The sequence below is a fragment of the Rosa chinensis genome, chromosome 1 (assembly GCF_002994745.2).
Source record: "Rosa chinensis cultivar Old Blush chromosome 1, RchiOBHm-V2, whole genome shotgun sequence".
NCBI classification, from domain to species: domain Eukaryota; kingdom Viridiplantae; phylum Streptophyta; class Magnoliopsida; order Rosales; family Rosaceae; genus Rosa; species Rosa chinensis.
The window spans coordinates 19,517,057-19,530,377 of NC_037088.1; the positions used below are offsets into that span (position 1 = coordinate 19,517,057).

Sequence of the window (13,321 nt, forward strand, 5' to 3'; positions counted from 1 at the left end):
ACTCGATTCTGTCTAGATCTTGAACTAGAACATCGAGTTTGTGGAATACTAATCCACCAGTCTGCGTATGTCCAAAAGATGCTCAGGCGATTTAACATGGACAAAGCGCATCCTGCTAGCACTCCCATGATCGGTCGAAGTTTGGATGCAAAGAAAGATCCATTTCGTCCAAAGGAAGATGACGAAGAGATGTTGGGAGCTGAAATTCCTTATCTAAGTGCAATAGGCGCATTATTGTACTTAGCCCAATGTACTCGACCAGACATTGCATTCTCAGTGAACTTGTTAGCTAGATTTAGCTCAACGCCAATGCAGCGTCACTAGAATGGAATCAAGAACACTTTTCGATACCTAAACGGAACCATTGACTTGGGACTGTTCTTTCCCTACAGAGAGACAAGAGGGACCGCAGATGGAACTACAATCCCTAAAGGAAATGTTGATGGCGAAAGCGCCACTCACTACACCAAAACGTCAAATGACGTTTTGGTTGGTTTTGCTGATGTTGGGTACCTCTCTAATTAAAGGGACTATAAAATGAAATGAATATACCAATTCCAATTCTCAATTTACTTTTACAAGATGACATTTGTTGTAAAATTAATATTTCAACTAAAATTGAAACCACTCATCGAACTATTGATTTGAAAATCCTCATTTTAAAGTCCTCATTAAAACCATTCCCTCCAAATAAACTCTCATACTATATTTTATGTTACAATTCTCCAAGTAGTGAAGTGAAAAATGGTGGAGAACTGAAGGATGATTCAGTTAGCGTATAGATTCACGCTACATTGTAACCAAGAAATCAGAAATTTGCAGCCTAGGAACCCAAAAGGATGTATTCCTCTAAAAGTTAATTGAATGCAGTTAATAGACAGATGAAACTTGAAGAATTATGTAACTTCTGGCCGCACTTCTCCAAGCTTTTGCTTTCAACAGACCCAACTCAGAGTGAGCTTGTGGATTTAGTTCCGGTCCTACTTTATACAAATTTGTGCATATATGTTGTCCACATATCCGAGGCATGTAAAAAAATAACAGTAACCGTATTTTCTTTTCCAAGAGTAATCATTCTCGAATAACTTAACTGATACAAAATTTACAAATGGCTGGGAATTGAACATTGACTACAAAGACTACTTGAAAGAATTAAAGAATCTGACTGTATCATTTAGGGCATGGATAAAGTCATCAACATCCTCTCTAGTGTTGTAGAAGTAAAGACTCGCACGTGCACTTGCACCGACGCCTAAATGTTGATGAAGGGGTTGGGCGCAATGGTGACCTGATCGGATAGCCACTCCATGCTGGAGTTAAATTTAAATCAGTTACATAACAGCTACTGATTTGAGATAATACTTAAATTAGCAAATGCCAGGAATAAGTCAGAAAAAGGAAATAAAGTCTACTAGTTTTGCTTCTTGGATAAAGATACCTGTTGGTCAAGAAGAGTTGCCAAATCTGTAGGGTGTATATTCTCAACATTGAAAGAACAAAGAGCAGCGCGGTGGACATCTTCTGAAGGCACCGGACCATAAATTCGAATGTTGGGTATTGAACAAAGACTATCATATAGATATTTGGCCAGCTCTATCTGCAAAAAATAGTACAAAAATATAATAATTGCAAACAATAATGAAGTTTCAATACAACATATAAATACATGATCTTCACATGCAAAATTTCTGAACACATAATGTTACCAGCACAATCAAATCTAAATTCTTCCATTGATTGCTTCCCCAAAATAATCATAATATTTAACCAGTATGTAAATTTCCCCAGTCTACACTATCCCCAATCAATATGATACATGAAATTATAGGATTTCTTTGGATAACCAGAATGAATGCAAACAATGCTCCCAACAGAACAAAAGAACCCAAATTCTTTCAGTTATATAATCTTATCAATACCACACTGTCCACACTTGAAAATGAAACAAACAGGAAGAATTACAGTTATCTAATAATTTGGAAAAAAAAAAAAATTGGCTGCAGTACATAAATATTCGATTCACTTTGTTATTTATCAAAGCCAAGTCTTATGAGTTATGACAAAAATTTAAAAAGTTGCGTATGTGAAGTTGGGTAAGCATGACCTGCTTAGGCCCACGTACTTTTCCTATATATTCAATTTCCACAAAGGAACAAAAAAAAATTAAAATAAAAACAATTGTTCATAGATCTACAAGTGTTGTGTAGGGGTGGGCAAATGTTGAGTTAAACCCAACCGACCCAACCTTACATGGTTGCAAACTGAAGCAACTGCCCATCAGGTTGTGCTTGCGGTTTCGGTTTTGCGCTAACTGAATCCACACTCATTCCCTACCACTTTCAAAGTCAATTTAGGTACTATCTTTATTTTCAAAGCACCACCACCATGCCGCCACGTGGTACACTTCAAGTATTTGAGGGAAGCCTTGGTATTTTAGATGAATTATTTCACTGCTATTTACTTAAATTGAAGTTATACTAGTCATACCATACTGAAGAAATGCTGTAATAGTGAAGGTTTAAATTGATAAAATGCATTTGCGGTGCATGTAACAGACAAGTCCAAAATTCGTTATATAGAAAAGATTAAAATGAAGATAAGTTTAATACCTCATACTCATGTATCCGTTGCATACCAATTCCAGACAAATAATCAATAGCTGCTCCTAGCCCAATTGCTTCCCCAATTGCTGGTGTTCCAGCCTCGAATCTAGTTGAGTTTATGGAGGTAATTACAAACAAAGGTATCAGAAGGTTGCCATATATATATTTTAGATTTATACAGAATATAAGAAACAAACTATTAGTGATGAAAAAAAAGAAGACAAAAATACTAAACAGAGGACAACTTGACCTTCGGGCTGCATATACAGTGATATACCAACTTACTAACCCCTATAATCAAAGAATGACGGTAATAAAATCAATATCAGAGCATAAACATTTCTAAGATCTTCAATCCAAGACACCTCGGAAGAACCTGAAGTCCATAGAAGAATCAGCTCATCCCCCCAAACCACCCCCAAAAAAAAAAAAACCAACCCCCAAAAGAACCCAACATTACCAATGATCCACTTATTTCTCTCCATCCAAACTAACCAGAAATCAGCCAACATAAAATGTCACCCCAACACCACAAATTAGCACATAAAGCTGGAGGCTACCATCTCAAGTCAGCGTCCCTAAACAACCTTAGCACAAAGACGATGCAATCTGACAACGGACAAGCAAATGATCCGCAGTTTCAACCTCACACCTATACAAACCACACCAATGGGGAATATACTAACATATGGTCGTCTCTTCTGAACCATATCAAAAGTGTTCGATCTTCCATGAGCAATTAACCAGGCTAACACCTGAACCCGGGTGGGTCCAAATTACATGAGTAGGAGATGGCCTAAACTAAGAAAAGAGAAGAATTATCCATCAACTGCTTAGAGAATTACCCTAACAACTCCATAAACAGAATACCCTACTCTGCTAAGATGGACTGGCAGAACATTTTCTAAACAGGACAGTATGGATGTTAGCTCCCCTAATTCCAAATCAGTAAGATTCTTGGGAACCTAAGGTTCCAGCTCAAAAGATATGTAGAGGAATCAAGAGACGGTCTAGAAAGAGCAAAATTATGGGAGTTCAACAATCAGTATTAACAAGGAAAGTACCATTTCCTCACCCTTTCCCCGATATGACAACCCAGACCCAGGAATAGAAGGTCTGACATGACACTTCCTTCACAGATCTCTCCTTTCAGTTTGGGATGGGAATTGGAGGCAGAGTGAAGGTGTGGGGAATTTAAATTTTTTTTTTCCTACTCTCTTTCTTTGTTTATACAGATTGAACTTCCATAATTGTCTCATTGCTAGAATGTGTGCTGCTTCCTCTTGTTATTCTTTGAGCTGGAACTTCAGGTTTTGCACAAATATAATACAATAACTATGGACAAACCAATGAAATCTTACTGATTTGGAATTAGGGGATGATAGCTCCCCAATGAACTTCAGGTTTTGCACAATATAATACAATAACTCTTAATGCCTTGCATAGACCAAGCTAGACAGTATATAGGAGCACTTGCTTATAGTAAGGATAAGGCATCTAGGAATAGTAATGTAATGAACTTAAAAATGAATATCTCATTTTCAAAAATTTATGAAGTTATAGTATCCAGACACTTCAGGGTTTGTGTAGATTACTATATTCCATGACATAAAATAATATTTCAAGTATGGAGACAGATTACCAACCTAGATGGAGGTTCAGCATAAGTGGAATGATCAAGAAATACATCAGATATCATTTCTCCACCACCTAGATAGTTTGAAAAATTAAAGTCAGCTAAAGTACACGTCACTACTTTGTTGGAGTTAGATAGACAGAACTCTAATAGAAGAATTGAACTTTCTGAGGACAACTGCAAACTAGAAATTTACCTAAAAATGGAGGCATGGAAGAAAATAGGTCACTCTTGCCGTATAAGAATCCAATTCCCGTAGGCCCACACATCTGAGACATGTTAATTAATTACTTCATATACTTGCCCATGAAGCTAGATTGCAGTACACAAGGTAGTGTTAAGATTCCCGTCGGCCACAGATTTTCCTAACCTTGTGAGAGGAAGCAACAAGAAAGTCGGCATTAAGATCCTGTACATCAACCGCCATGTGTGGAACACTCTGACAAGCATCTACAAGAACTTTTGCCCCAACATCATGAGCACAACACGTGATATCTTCAATAGGAAGAACAGAACCTACATGAAAATCAATATAAATCCATCAATGTGACTATGACTGTGTTATGTGTTTGTTTGAGATAAACACTGCAATATTCAGTCAATAACAATTCACAAGAATTCAATCAAATAAAAATTTGGGTACACCTTCTGAAACTTGTTATCTACCACAAAACGTAAGCATACAAAGCTCGAAGAATCGAAGAAGGAAAGGAAACCATAATCACTTGGGAAACAGAACCATACCTAGCACATTTGAGACATGATGAACAACTACAAGTTTTGTCTTTCTTGAAAGCATATCTTTTAACTTTTCCACATCTGGAACTCCATCTTCATTTAGTTCCACGTATTTCAAAATGGCACCGGTCTTTTGAGCTACAAGTTGCCAGGGAACAATCGCACTGTGATGTTCGGCAATTGTGAGTAAGATCTGCAATAAAGATTAAGTGAAGCAAGAGCTGACAAATATTATTGAAATTAAAGGAAATTGTATTTAAGATTCAACTCATAAGATTACATAAATACTGTGATCACGACAAGCTCATGTACAACTACTTGAGCAAATATAGGTAGAACATGAGATCACGGTAATATGCAAGATGTTAATTCCCAAAACTTAATGGGTGAATGCAGCATAAAGTGAGTGATTATTAAAAAGAGAAGAAACAAAACAAGAAGATAGCAAATGTTATCTACCTCATCATTTGATTTTATATTTTGGAGTCCCCACGAGTGAGCAACCAGATTGATAGCTTCAGTAGCATTCCTAGTAAAAACAATTTCTCGAGCATCTGATGCATTGATAAATTCCGAAATCTTCTTTCTCGCCAATTCATATTCCATTGTTGCCTTTGAACTAAATTCACCACAAGCAGCAAGAGTTATTTATTCGCAAGAGGGTAACAAATAACTCTAGTTGATGTAACAGAGAACCCTATCTCAAGAATGTCTAACTAAGATAATCTCTAAACAATCCTAAATTGACAAAAGTGAATAGTTGGACTAATGTATCCCACTATGGTATGTTATTACTCTAGTCTCTACCTTAAGTAATGAATCCCGCGATGCACGTTTGAATTGTAACCTTGATAGTAATCCTGCACAGCCTTTAACACAGTGATGGGCTTCTGGGAAGTTGCAGCATTGTCCAAGTAAACAAGTCTAGAGCCGTTTACTTCCTGTCATGTAACAAATATTGAGTACTGGACTGAGGAGTTACAGGAAAATAAACTGTGGTTAAAAAGTAGAGACCTGGTGAAGGATAGGGAAATCAGGTCGGGTCGAGTGACCAAGTGAGAGGGATGCGGGTGGAGCTGCAGCAGTTGAAGCCGAGACGAGAAAGCGTCGGAAGGTGTGAGGGGTGCGGCAGGCAGGGGTTGTTATCATGGGGAATGAATATGGGGTCAATTTTAAGGCCACTCCTTCCAGTGTCATCATCGATAACTCGTTGGTTTGGTTCCTTTGAATAGGATTAGCAAGATCGAACAGTTTTCCATTATGCCAATACAATTATCAAAATAGCAAGATTTAAATATTTAATGACGGTATTACCTTTATGTTTTTTTCTTCAAGCTTCTGAGGGCTTCTCCTCACTAACCGAGTGAGACAGTGAGTCGGCAACTGATACAATCATACAAACTGCAGTTGAAGCAGAAGAAGAAGAAATCAACATCAAATGGAAATCAAACCCATTTCTAACTACCCAATGACCCAATCAGTATTATTACCTTAGTTAAAATCAACATCAAGATCAAAAGGAAACTGAACCCATTTCAACCACCAAACCAGTATCATTATCTTTGTTAAAATTACCATCAAGATCAAATGGAAACCGAACCCATTTCAACTATACCATTACCTTAGTTAAAAACCAACAAGATCAAATGCAAATCGAACCCAATTTTACATACCACCAAAGTTAAAAGTAACACCAAGTTTGGCAATCATTAACAGCTCAAATTTATTGAAATCAGAAAACAGGGTCTGAACAGCAACAGAGCAAGAAAAACAAGAATAAGTGAAGATCACAAACTCAGATTAGGAAGAAGAAGAAGAGGAGGAGGAGAGAGAGAGATACCTAGAGCTGGGTTGCTGTGTTCGTGTCTTCAGGATATCCGGATATGTCCGCAAGCCTCGGAGCTTCAGCAGAGGAGAACGCCGGGAGAGGTTTCTCTATAGTGCCAACAAGATTGAAGTCGGTTTAGCGGCCTTCGATTATTTGGGTTTTCAGGGTCCCGCTTTCACTGTTTCTCTGGGTTTTTTTTTTTTCGCTCTTTAATTCTAAAAAAAAAAAAATGGAGATGATTGACTTGCCAAAGAGAAACATAATTGCAAAAAATAGTAGTCAGAGTAATTTGTAAAGAAAAAAAATGGTATTAAAGTAATGGAAAAATAGAAGGGGTGTGTAAATAGAAAAAATGGGTATGCGAATAGCAGCACCCTTGAGTAATTTTATGATTTTGGAGTTTGCATTTGTAAAATTTCATTGCATAATGGTGTTTGGCATATGTGGTCCTTCAAATTGGACAAGAAAGACATCTATTATTGAATGACCATTTATGTTATTGTCATATTACGGAAGTAAGAAATGATGTGAGATGTAGCAATTCTTAAGGAAAAGAGAAACAAAGTAAGTGGGGAGTGAAAATAAGTCGTTCATATTAATGTTTACAAATTAACATATCAAATTAGTACTCGTGAAGGAATTCTAATTTTCATTAACTTGATCGATAACTATGAAATCATTGTGCAGACCTGCTTCACAATTTTAGAGGGGTCCATCATATTTGGTCATACTTTTAAAAGCAAGAGTATATATGAATAATACTTTTGTATCTGGACAATGATTATGAAATCAAACACGTCTATGGCATATTCCACCGTTAAAAAGGAAAAGAAAAAATGATTACTACAAATATGCACAACCAGCACGTATCATTCATTAGTATCTAACAATCTTTTTTTTTTAAGAGATGACGCCAACTTTTATTGAGAAAGGCTAATTGTTACAAAAGAAATTGCTAAGTTCTGGAGGGACATGCCCACTCCAAGAAACCTGCAATCCTGAAGCCAAAGCATACTTAGCTAGCTTGTGAGCTAGCATATTTGACTCTATAAACATGAGAGAGAAAAGAACCAACTAAAGAAGAAATAGACAAAGAAATGTCATCCACGATTCTACCCAACTGCGAGGTATCATCTCTATCAGTTTGGATGGCTTGAACCAACTGCAGGCAGTCTGATTCAAAAATAACTGGAGCTAGATAATTATCCTCCACTAACTTGCAAGCTAATCTGCTTATGAAGGCCTCCACTATAATTGGTTGCAACACATCAGAACACTGACCACAAGCACCTGCCTCCACCATGCTATCAGCATCTCTTACTATTATCCCTAACCCTCCCCGACGTGTGCCTTGATCAAAGGCGCCATCGATATTCACCTTAAGCCATCTTGCAGGAGGAGGACACCACAGCTTAACCTGCCTCCCCAATCTTGGTGTCACACTATGTCTGGCACCCACAAATGAATGCAATAGAGAATTAGTCTGACAAAAAACTTGTTGCACAATCCTTACCTTACCAACCCAAAGTCGCTGGTTTCAGTCTTTCCACACCCCCCACAACAACATCAGCAATAGAGCAAAAGCACTAGGTGTGACTAGAGTATAGCATAGAGCAAGCCAATCCAGCAAAGAGCTTGGTGGGGTATGCAAAACCGGAAGCAATTTTGGTGCCAACCCAATGACATCACGCATAAAACAACATTCCCTACTAACATGAGATGGGGTTTCCTCTTCCAAGTTACAGAACAAACAACCATCCCCAAGTAGGACTCTTCTACTTCTAAGTTGAGAGGTAGTTGGGAGTATAGAAGCACAAACTTTCCAAACATGTACCTTAACCTTTCCAGGGATAGGACCTGCCCAAATAAGCTTCCAATGAGTCAGATTGGAATTAGAGGAAGAGCCACTAGTGAGCCTAGGATGTAGTTATGCAAATGCAATTTTATATGCACTCTTTGTAGTAAACAGGCCTTTCTTGTCAAAATGCCAAATTAGTCTATCCGGAACAACACTTCGACTAAGCGGAATAGAGCAAATAAGTAAAGCTTCATCATCAGGAAAATTGTCAGAAATAAGCTCTTTGTTCCAATGACCATCAACCATCAGATCGCTAGCTAACACCAGAGGAGAGGGACCATACCTTACTGGATGAAACAGATTCGGCCTTGGGATCCAGGGATCATCCCAAATCCGAATAGAAGTACTATCTCCAACCTGCCATTTAAGACCCCCTTGTAACACTGATTTAGCAGCAAATATTCCTCTCCAACAAGCAGATGCATGAGTAGGTATAGTAGCATTTAAAAAAGAAGAGTGTGGGAAATAACAAGCTTTAAATAACCTACTTACTAAAGAACCCGGAGACCGTATCAGTCTCCATCCTTGCTTTGCAAGCAAGCAAAGCTAGATTATGAGCATTTAAATCTCCGAATCCCATTCCACCCTCCTCTTTGGAGCTACAGAGACGCTCCCATGACATCCAATGACGTTTTCTCTCATTAGGTTTGCTACCCCACTAGAACTTAGCGTACATTTGATGTAGATCATCACAAAAAAATTTGGAAGTACAAAACAACTCATAGCATAGGATGGTAGAGCCTAGGCTACCACCATAACCAACAAGTCTTTACCAGCTCCATTCAAGAGCTTACCTTGCTAACCAACTAGTTTCTTACTCAAGCGTTCATTTATATAAGCAAAAGACTCAGTCCGGTGCCTCCCCAAGTAAGTAGGAAGTCCTGGATATTTCTCATGCTTAACTTCAATGGTCACACCCAAAAAACTTGCCAAAGAAAGCTTATTAGCTTCAGGAACTCTCTTACTGAACACAATGCTACTCTTCGCAAAGTTAATATGTTGACCAAATGCCAACTCATAAGCATTCAAAACAGATTGTATATGTTGACATTCTCTTAGAGTGGCCTTCCCAAAAAGCAGACTATCATTAGCAAAGAGAAGATGGTGAATTGCCGGAGCACCCTCACAAATTTTGATCCCATATAGCTCTCTATTAGTAACTTTTTGTGCCAGTAAAGCAGAGAAAACCTCATCACATAATAAAAATAAATATGGTGACAAGGGGTCCCTTTGATGGAGTCCTCTGGTGGGAGTTAGATAACCTCTCGGTTGACCATTAATCAAAAACGAGTACCTCACCGTAGTGACACATTTCATGATGATTCCAATCCAATTCTCATCAAAACCTAATCTGTAGAGTACCGCTTCCAGAAAATTTCATTCCATCCGATCATATGCTTTACTCATATCCAACTTCAAAGAAAAAACACCCTCAGAGCGAGTAGCAGTTATATATGAAGTGAGACACCTCATTTGCCACCAGAGTATTGTCTGTAATCAACCTGCCTGGAATAAAAGCGCTCTAAAATGGAGAGATAATATGCAACAAAATTTTCTTAAGCCTGTTAGCAATCACTTTAGAACAGATTTTGTACACCACATTACACAAAAGCTATAGGCCGTAAATCAGAAACCGAAATAGGATCCTTCACCTTTGGGATTAAACAGATATATGTATAGTTAATCTCACCAGGAAATTGACCAGTATGCAAAAAGTTTCGAATAGCAAACACTACGTCACTTCCCACAATCTCCCAATATTTTTGGAAAAATAGAGGTGGCATCCCATCAGGTCCAGGAGCCTTCGTAGGATACATCTGAAAAAGGGCAGCTTTTATCTCAACTACCAAGTATGGTGCACACAAATCAGCATTCATCTCCGCAGTCACCTTTGGTTGCACCAATTCAACCACACTCTGCATATGATTATGGTTAACATCATTTGCCTGAAACAAGTCAGTGAAATAACGCAAGACAACCTCTTCCATTCCTTTCATAGAATCCTGCCAGACAGTGGCATAGCCAAAAATCTCTCTTAGGAGGGTCAAACTTTATTAACTAACAAATTATATTCATTTCTAGTCATCCTCTAAAAATAACACAATCTTTTGCCCAAATAAATATATATATTAGTATAATTAAGAAAATTTAGGTGTAATATTTCTTGTACTAATGCTGAAATTGAAAGATCCTTTAATCATGTTGAATAAATTTTGGGATTTAAGATGAATGATAAATATAGAAAAACTTATGTGTTACTTCAATTTAGCATATTAATAAAGAATCGTAAATATGTGCATATGGGCATATATTGATCAATAGGGTAAGAAAACCTTGAAAAGATTTGTATTAATTAGATATATGTAGTGTATTAATAGTGTAAAATATTATTTAATTCCATTAAAGTTCAAGGATAATTAAAACTAATTAAGATAAATTTGTATTGAATTTAAAAAATTGAGACTAATTAAAGATTTTTCTAAAATTGAGAAGGCTCAATTTTATTTCATTCCATTAAGATTCATAGATCATTAACACTAATTAAGGATTTTCTAAAAATTGAGAAGGGTCAATTGACCCTTCTCGCCCTATGCTAGCTACGCCCTATGCGTAGCTACGCCTAGCTACGCCATTGTGGTTAAACAAACCAAGTAATCTGTTCTTCGCTCTACGATTGGAAGCCTTCCGATGGAAAATTTTCGTGTTTCTGTCCCCTTCTATAAGCCAAGTCACCTAGAGTGTTGCCTCCAACAGGCACTCTCATCAGCTAAAAGCCCTTCTAACTTAGGATGCAGATCAAAGCATTCCTCCTGGTGTACCTGAGTTATAGGCAGCGAATAAAGGACCTGCAATATATCCCTTATGTACCCAATCTCACGACTCCTTGCCCTAAATGTGACACACTGCCACTGATTCAGAGAGAAACGAGTCTGCATTATCTTCTTCGTGACTTGAAGTATAGGCAAACCTGCTGCTGTCATCTCCCAACCTTAACGTACCACATCCTGACAAACATCATGTAAAGTCCAGAAGCTCTCAAACCGAAATTTGGCTCAACGACGTTCCACAATAGGGAGATTGCAGCGATGAACACCCAATAGAATTGGAATGTGGTCACTATGAACTGGAGGCAAATGCAAAACCCTTTCTGCGGTGAAAACATCTGTAGATACCTCTACTAACAAGGCTAATATCTATATCACCAAGCATAAACAACACCCTCGTGGGGGGCCCACAAGCCATGGTGGGACCCAACGACGCCATGCATCTCGTAGCCCGACATCCAAGCTACGTCACAATGGTCGGAAGTGTTCAAAAGCTTGTCGGGAAGCCAAGTTCCCAACCTTGCCAAGTTGCCTTCAACAACATACTTTCTAGACTAAAATAGTTGTTTTTGTATCCCACATTGGAAAACAAGTGAAGGAAAGAGCCTCCCTTCCCTATAAAATGGGACTCCTTCCCACTTACTCATCACTCCATTACAACTTACTTTTGTAATCAACTTGGGCCTCGAGGCCCGACACATATAGTCATATAATTCAAGGGGACGTAGTCTCCCGCTAAGGCGGGAGACGAACCACTATACATTGCCTCTCTCTCTCTCTCTCTCTCTCTCTCTCTCTCTCTCTCTCTCTCTTTCTTTTTAACATTAATTAGAGCCTTCAGTTTCTAACATTAACATTGGCGCCGTCTGTGGGAAGCCAACACAAAAAATTCATCATATACCATGCGAGCTAGCTCATGCACTCAAGCCCGACATTAAACAACCCATTGGTTATCGGCTCATTTGCCAGCTCATTGATTATCATTCATCCAATCAAGCTTAGCTCTCACAACAACAACAAGACTGGTCAACGACACTATTTCACATACTTGAGCTCAGTCAACGACAATTCAATGATAGTTAACACCACTCCATCCTTAGCGGTAAAATGCACACAAAAGGTACAAAGAAAAAGAAAATAATTGACTCTTAGCGAGGCTAACGCTCCACATGGCCTTCGCTATCAAAGCATAGTTCACCGCCAGCAATCAACCACCAACCAACAAAGCCAAGCTTTACCGTCAGCGACAAAAGACGGTCTTTACCTCTAATGACAACTGCCATCCACTCCCTCCTGTTCTTGACGGAGCTTCTCATCACTATTCTTAACGCAGCTTCTCCGACACATTTGTCGTCAATCATCCGACACAAGCGTTGTTAGCTGATAAGTTCACCTAATGTAATAGCCGACACAACGATCAGCAATTCAGCATCCGCAACCCGCCATCGGCCAAGACTCACTACTTTAGCTTAAGGGCTCATCCGCCACCTGCCATTCGTCATGTGACTGAACCTCATGCTTTGGCCTTTGATGGAGCCTCATCTCCTCGACTTCCTTGTCGCACCCAAACTTGATCATCATTCCTCCTCGTTGCATCAAGCCCTAGCAGCAACAACACCAAGCTTTAAGTTGTGCCAAATCTCATCATCGTCAGTTCGTTGCTCATCTCTCTCCTTCAGGTCTTGCAGACCACTCCGAGCACTTCTTCATTGAACAAGAGCAGCCGAAACTTCTGTCTCACGATCACCTGCATATTTGATCGGGTGCCATAGGCACTTGCAGCTATCGAATTGGAACACCCGTCTTAGTACTCTTCACACCCAAAAACTGATA

General features: G+C 38.7%; 1 protein-coding gene across 3 annotated transcripts; it reads right to left on the reverse strand.

The window, feature by feature from the left end:
* Positions 1-888: 888 nt before the first annotated feature.
* Positions 889-6,993, reverse strand: LOC112180631 (cysteine desulfurase 1, chloroplastic). Of its 3 annotated transcripts, none has more exons than XM_024319189.2 (12): positions 6,818-6,990; positions 6,292-6,378; positions 5,992-6,199; positions 5,785-5,918; positions 5,437-5,596; positions 4,984-5,170; positions 4,610-4,755; positions 4,436-4,508; positions 4,250-4,313; positions 2,610-2,709; positions 1,439-1,597; positions 889-1,310 (listed from the first exon to the last, which is right to left on the reverse strand). In XM_024319189.2, exons 3-12 carry the CDS (start codon positions 6,175-6,177, stop codon positions 1,140-1,142), a joined length of 1,380 nt encoding a protein of 459 aa, XP_024174957.1. In that variant the 5' UTR covers positions 6,178-6,199; positions 6,292-6,378; positions 6,818-6,990; the 3' UTR covers positions 889-1,139. The 3 variants fall into 3 exon arrangements, with proteins under 3 accessions (XP_024174957.1, XP_040368364.1, XP_040368365.1); XM_040512430.1 differs by lacking the exon at positions 6,818-6,990 and adding an exon at positions 6,679-6,694 and having other exon boundaries at positions 6,292-6,381; XM_040512431.1 differs by lacking the exon at positions 889-1,310 and adding an exon at positions 1,324-1,345 and having other exon boundaries at positions 6,818-6,993.
* Between the last annotated feature and the right edge of the window lie 6,328 nt (positions 6,994-13,321).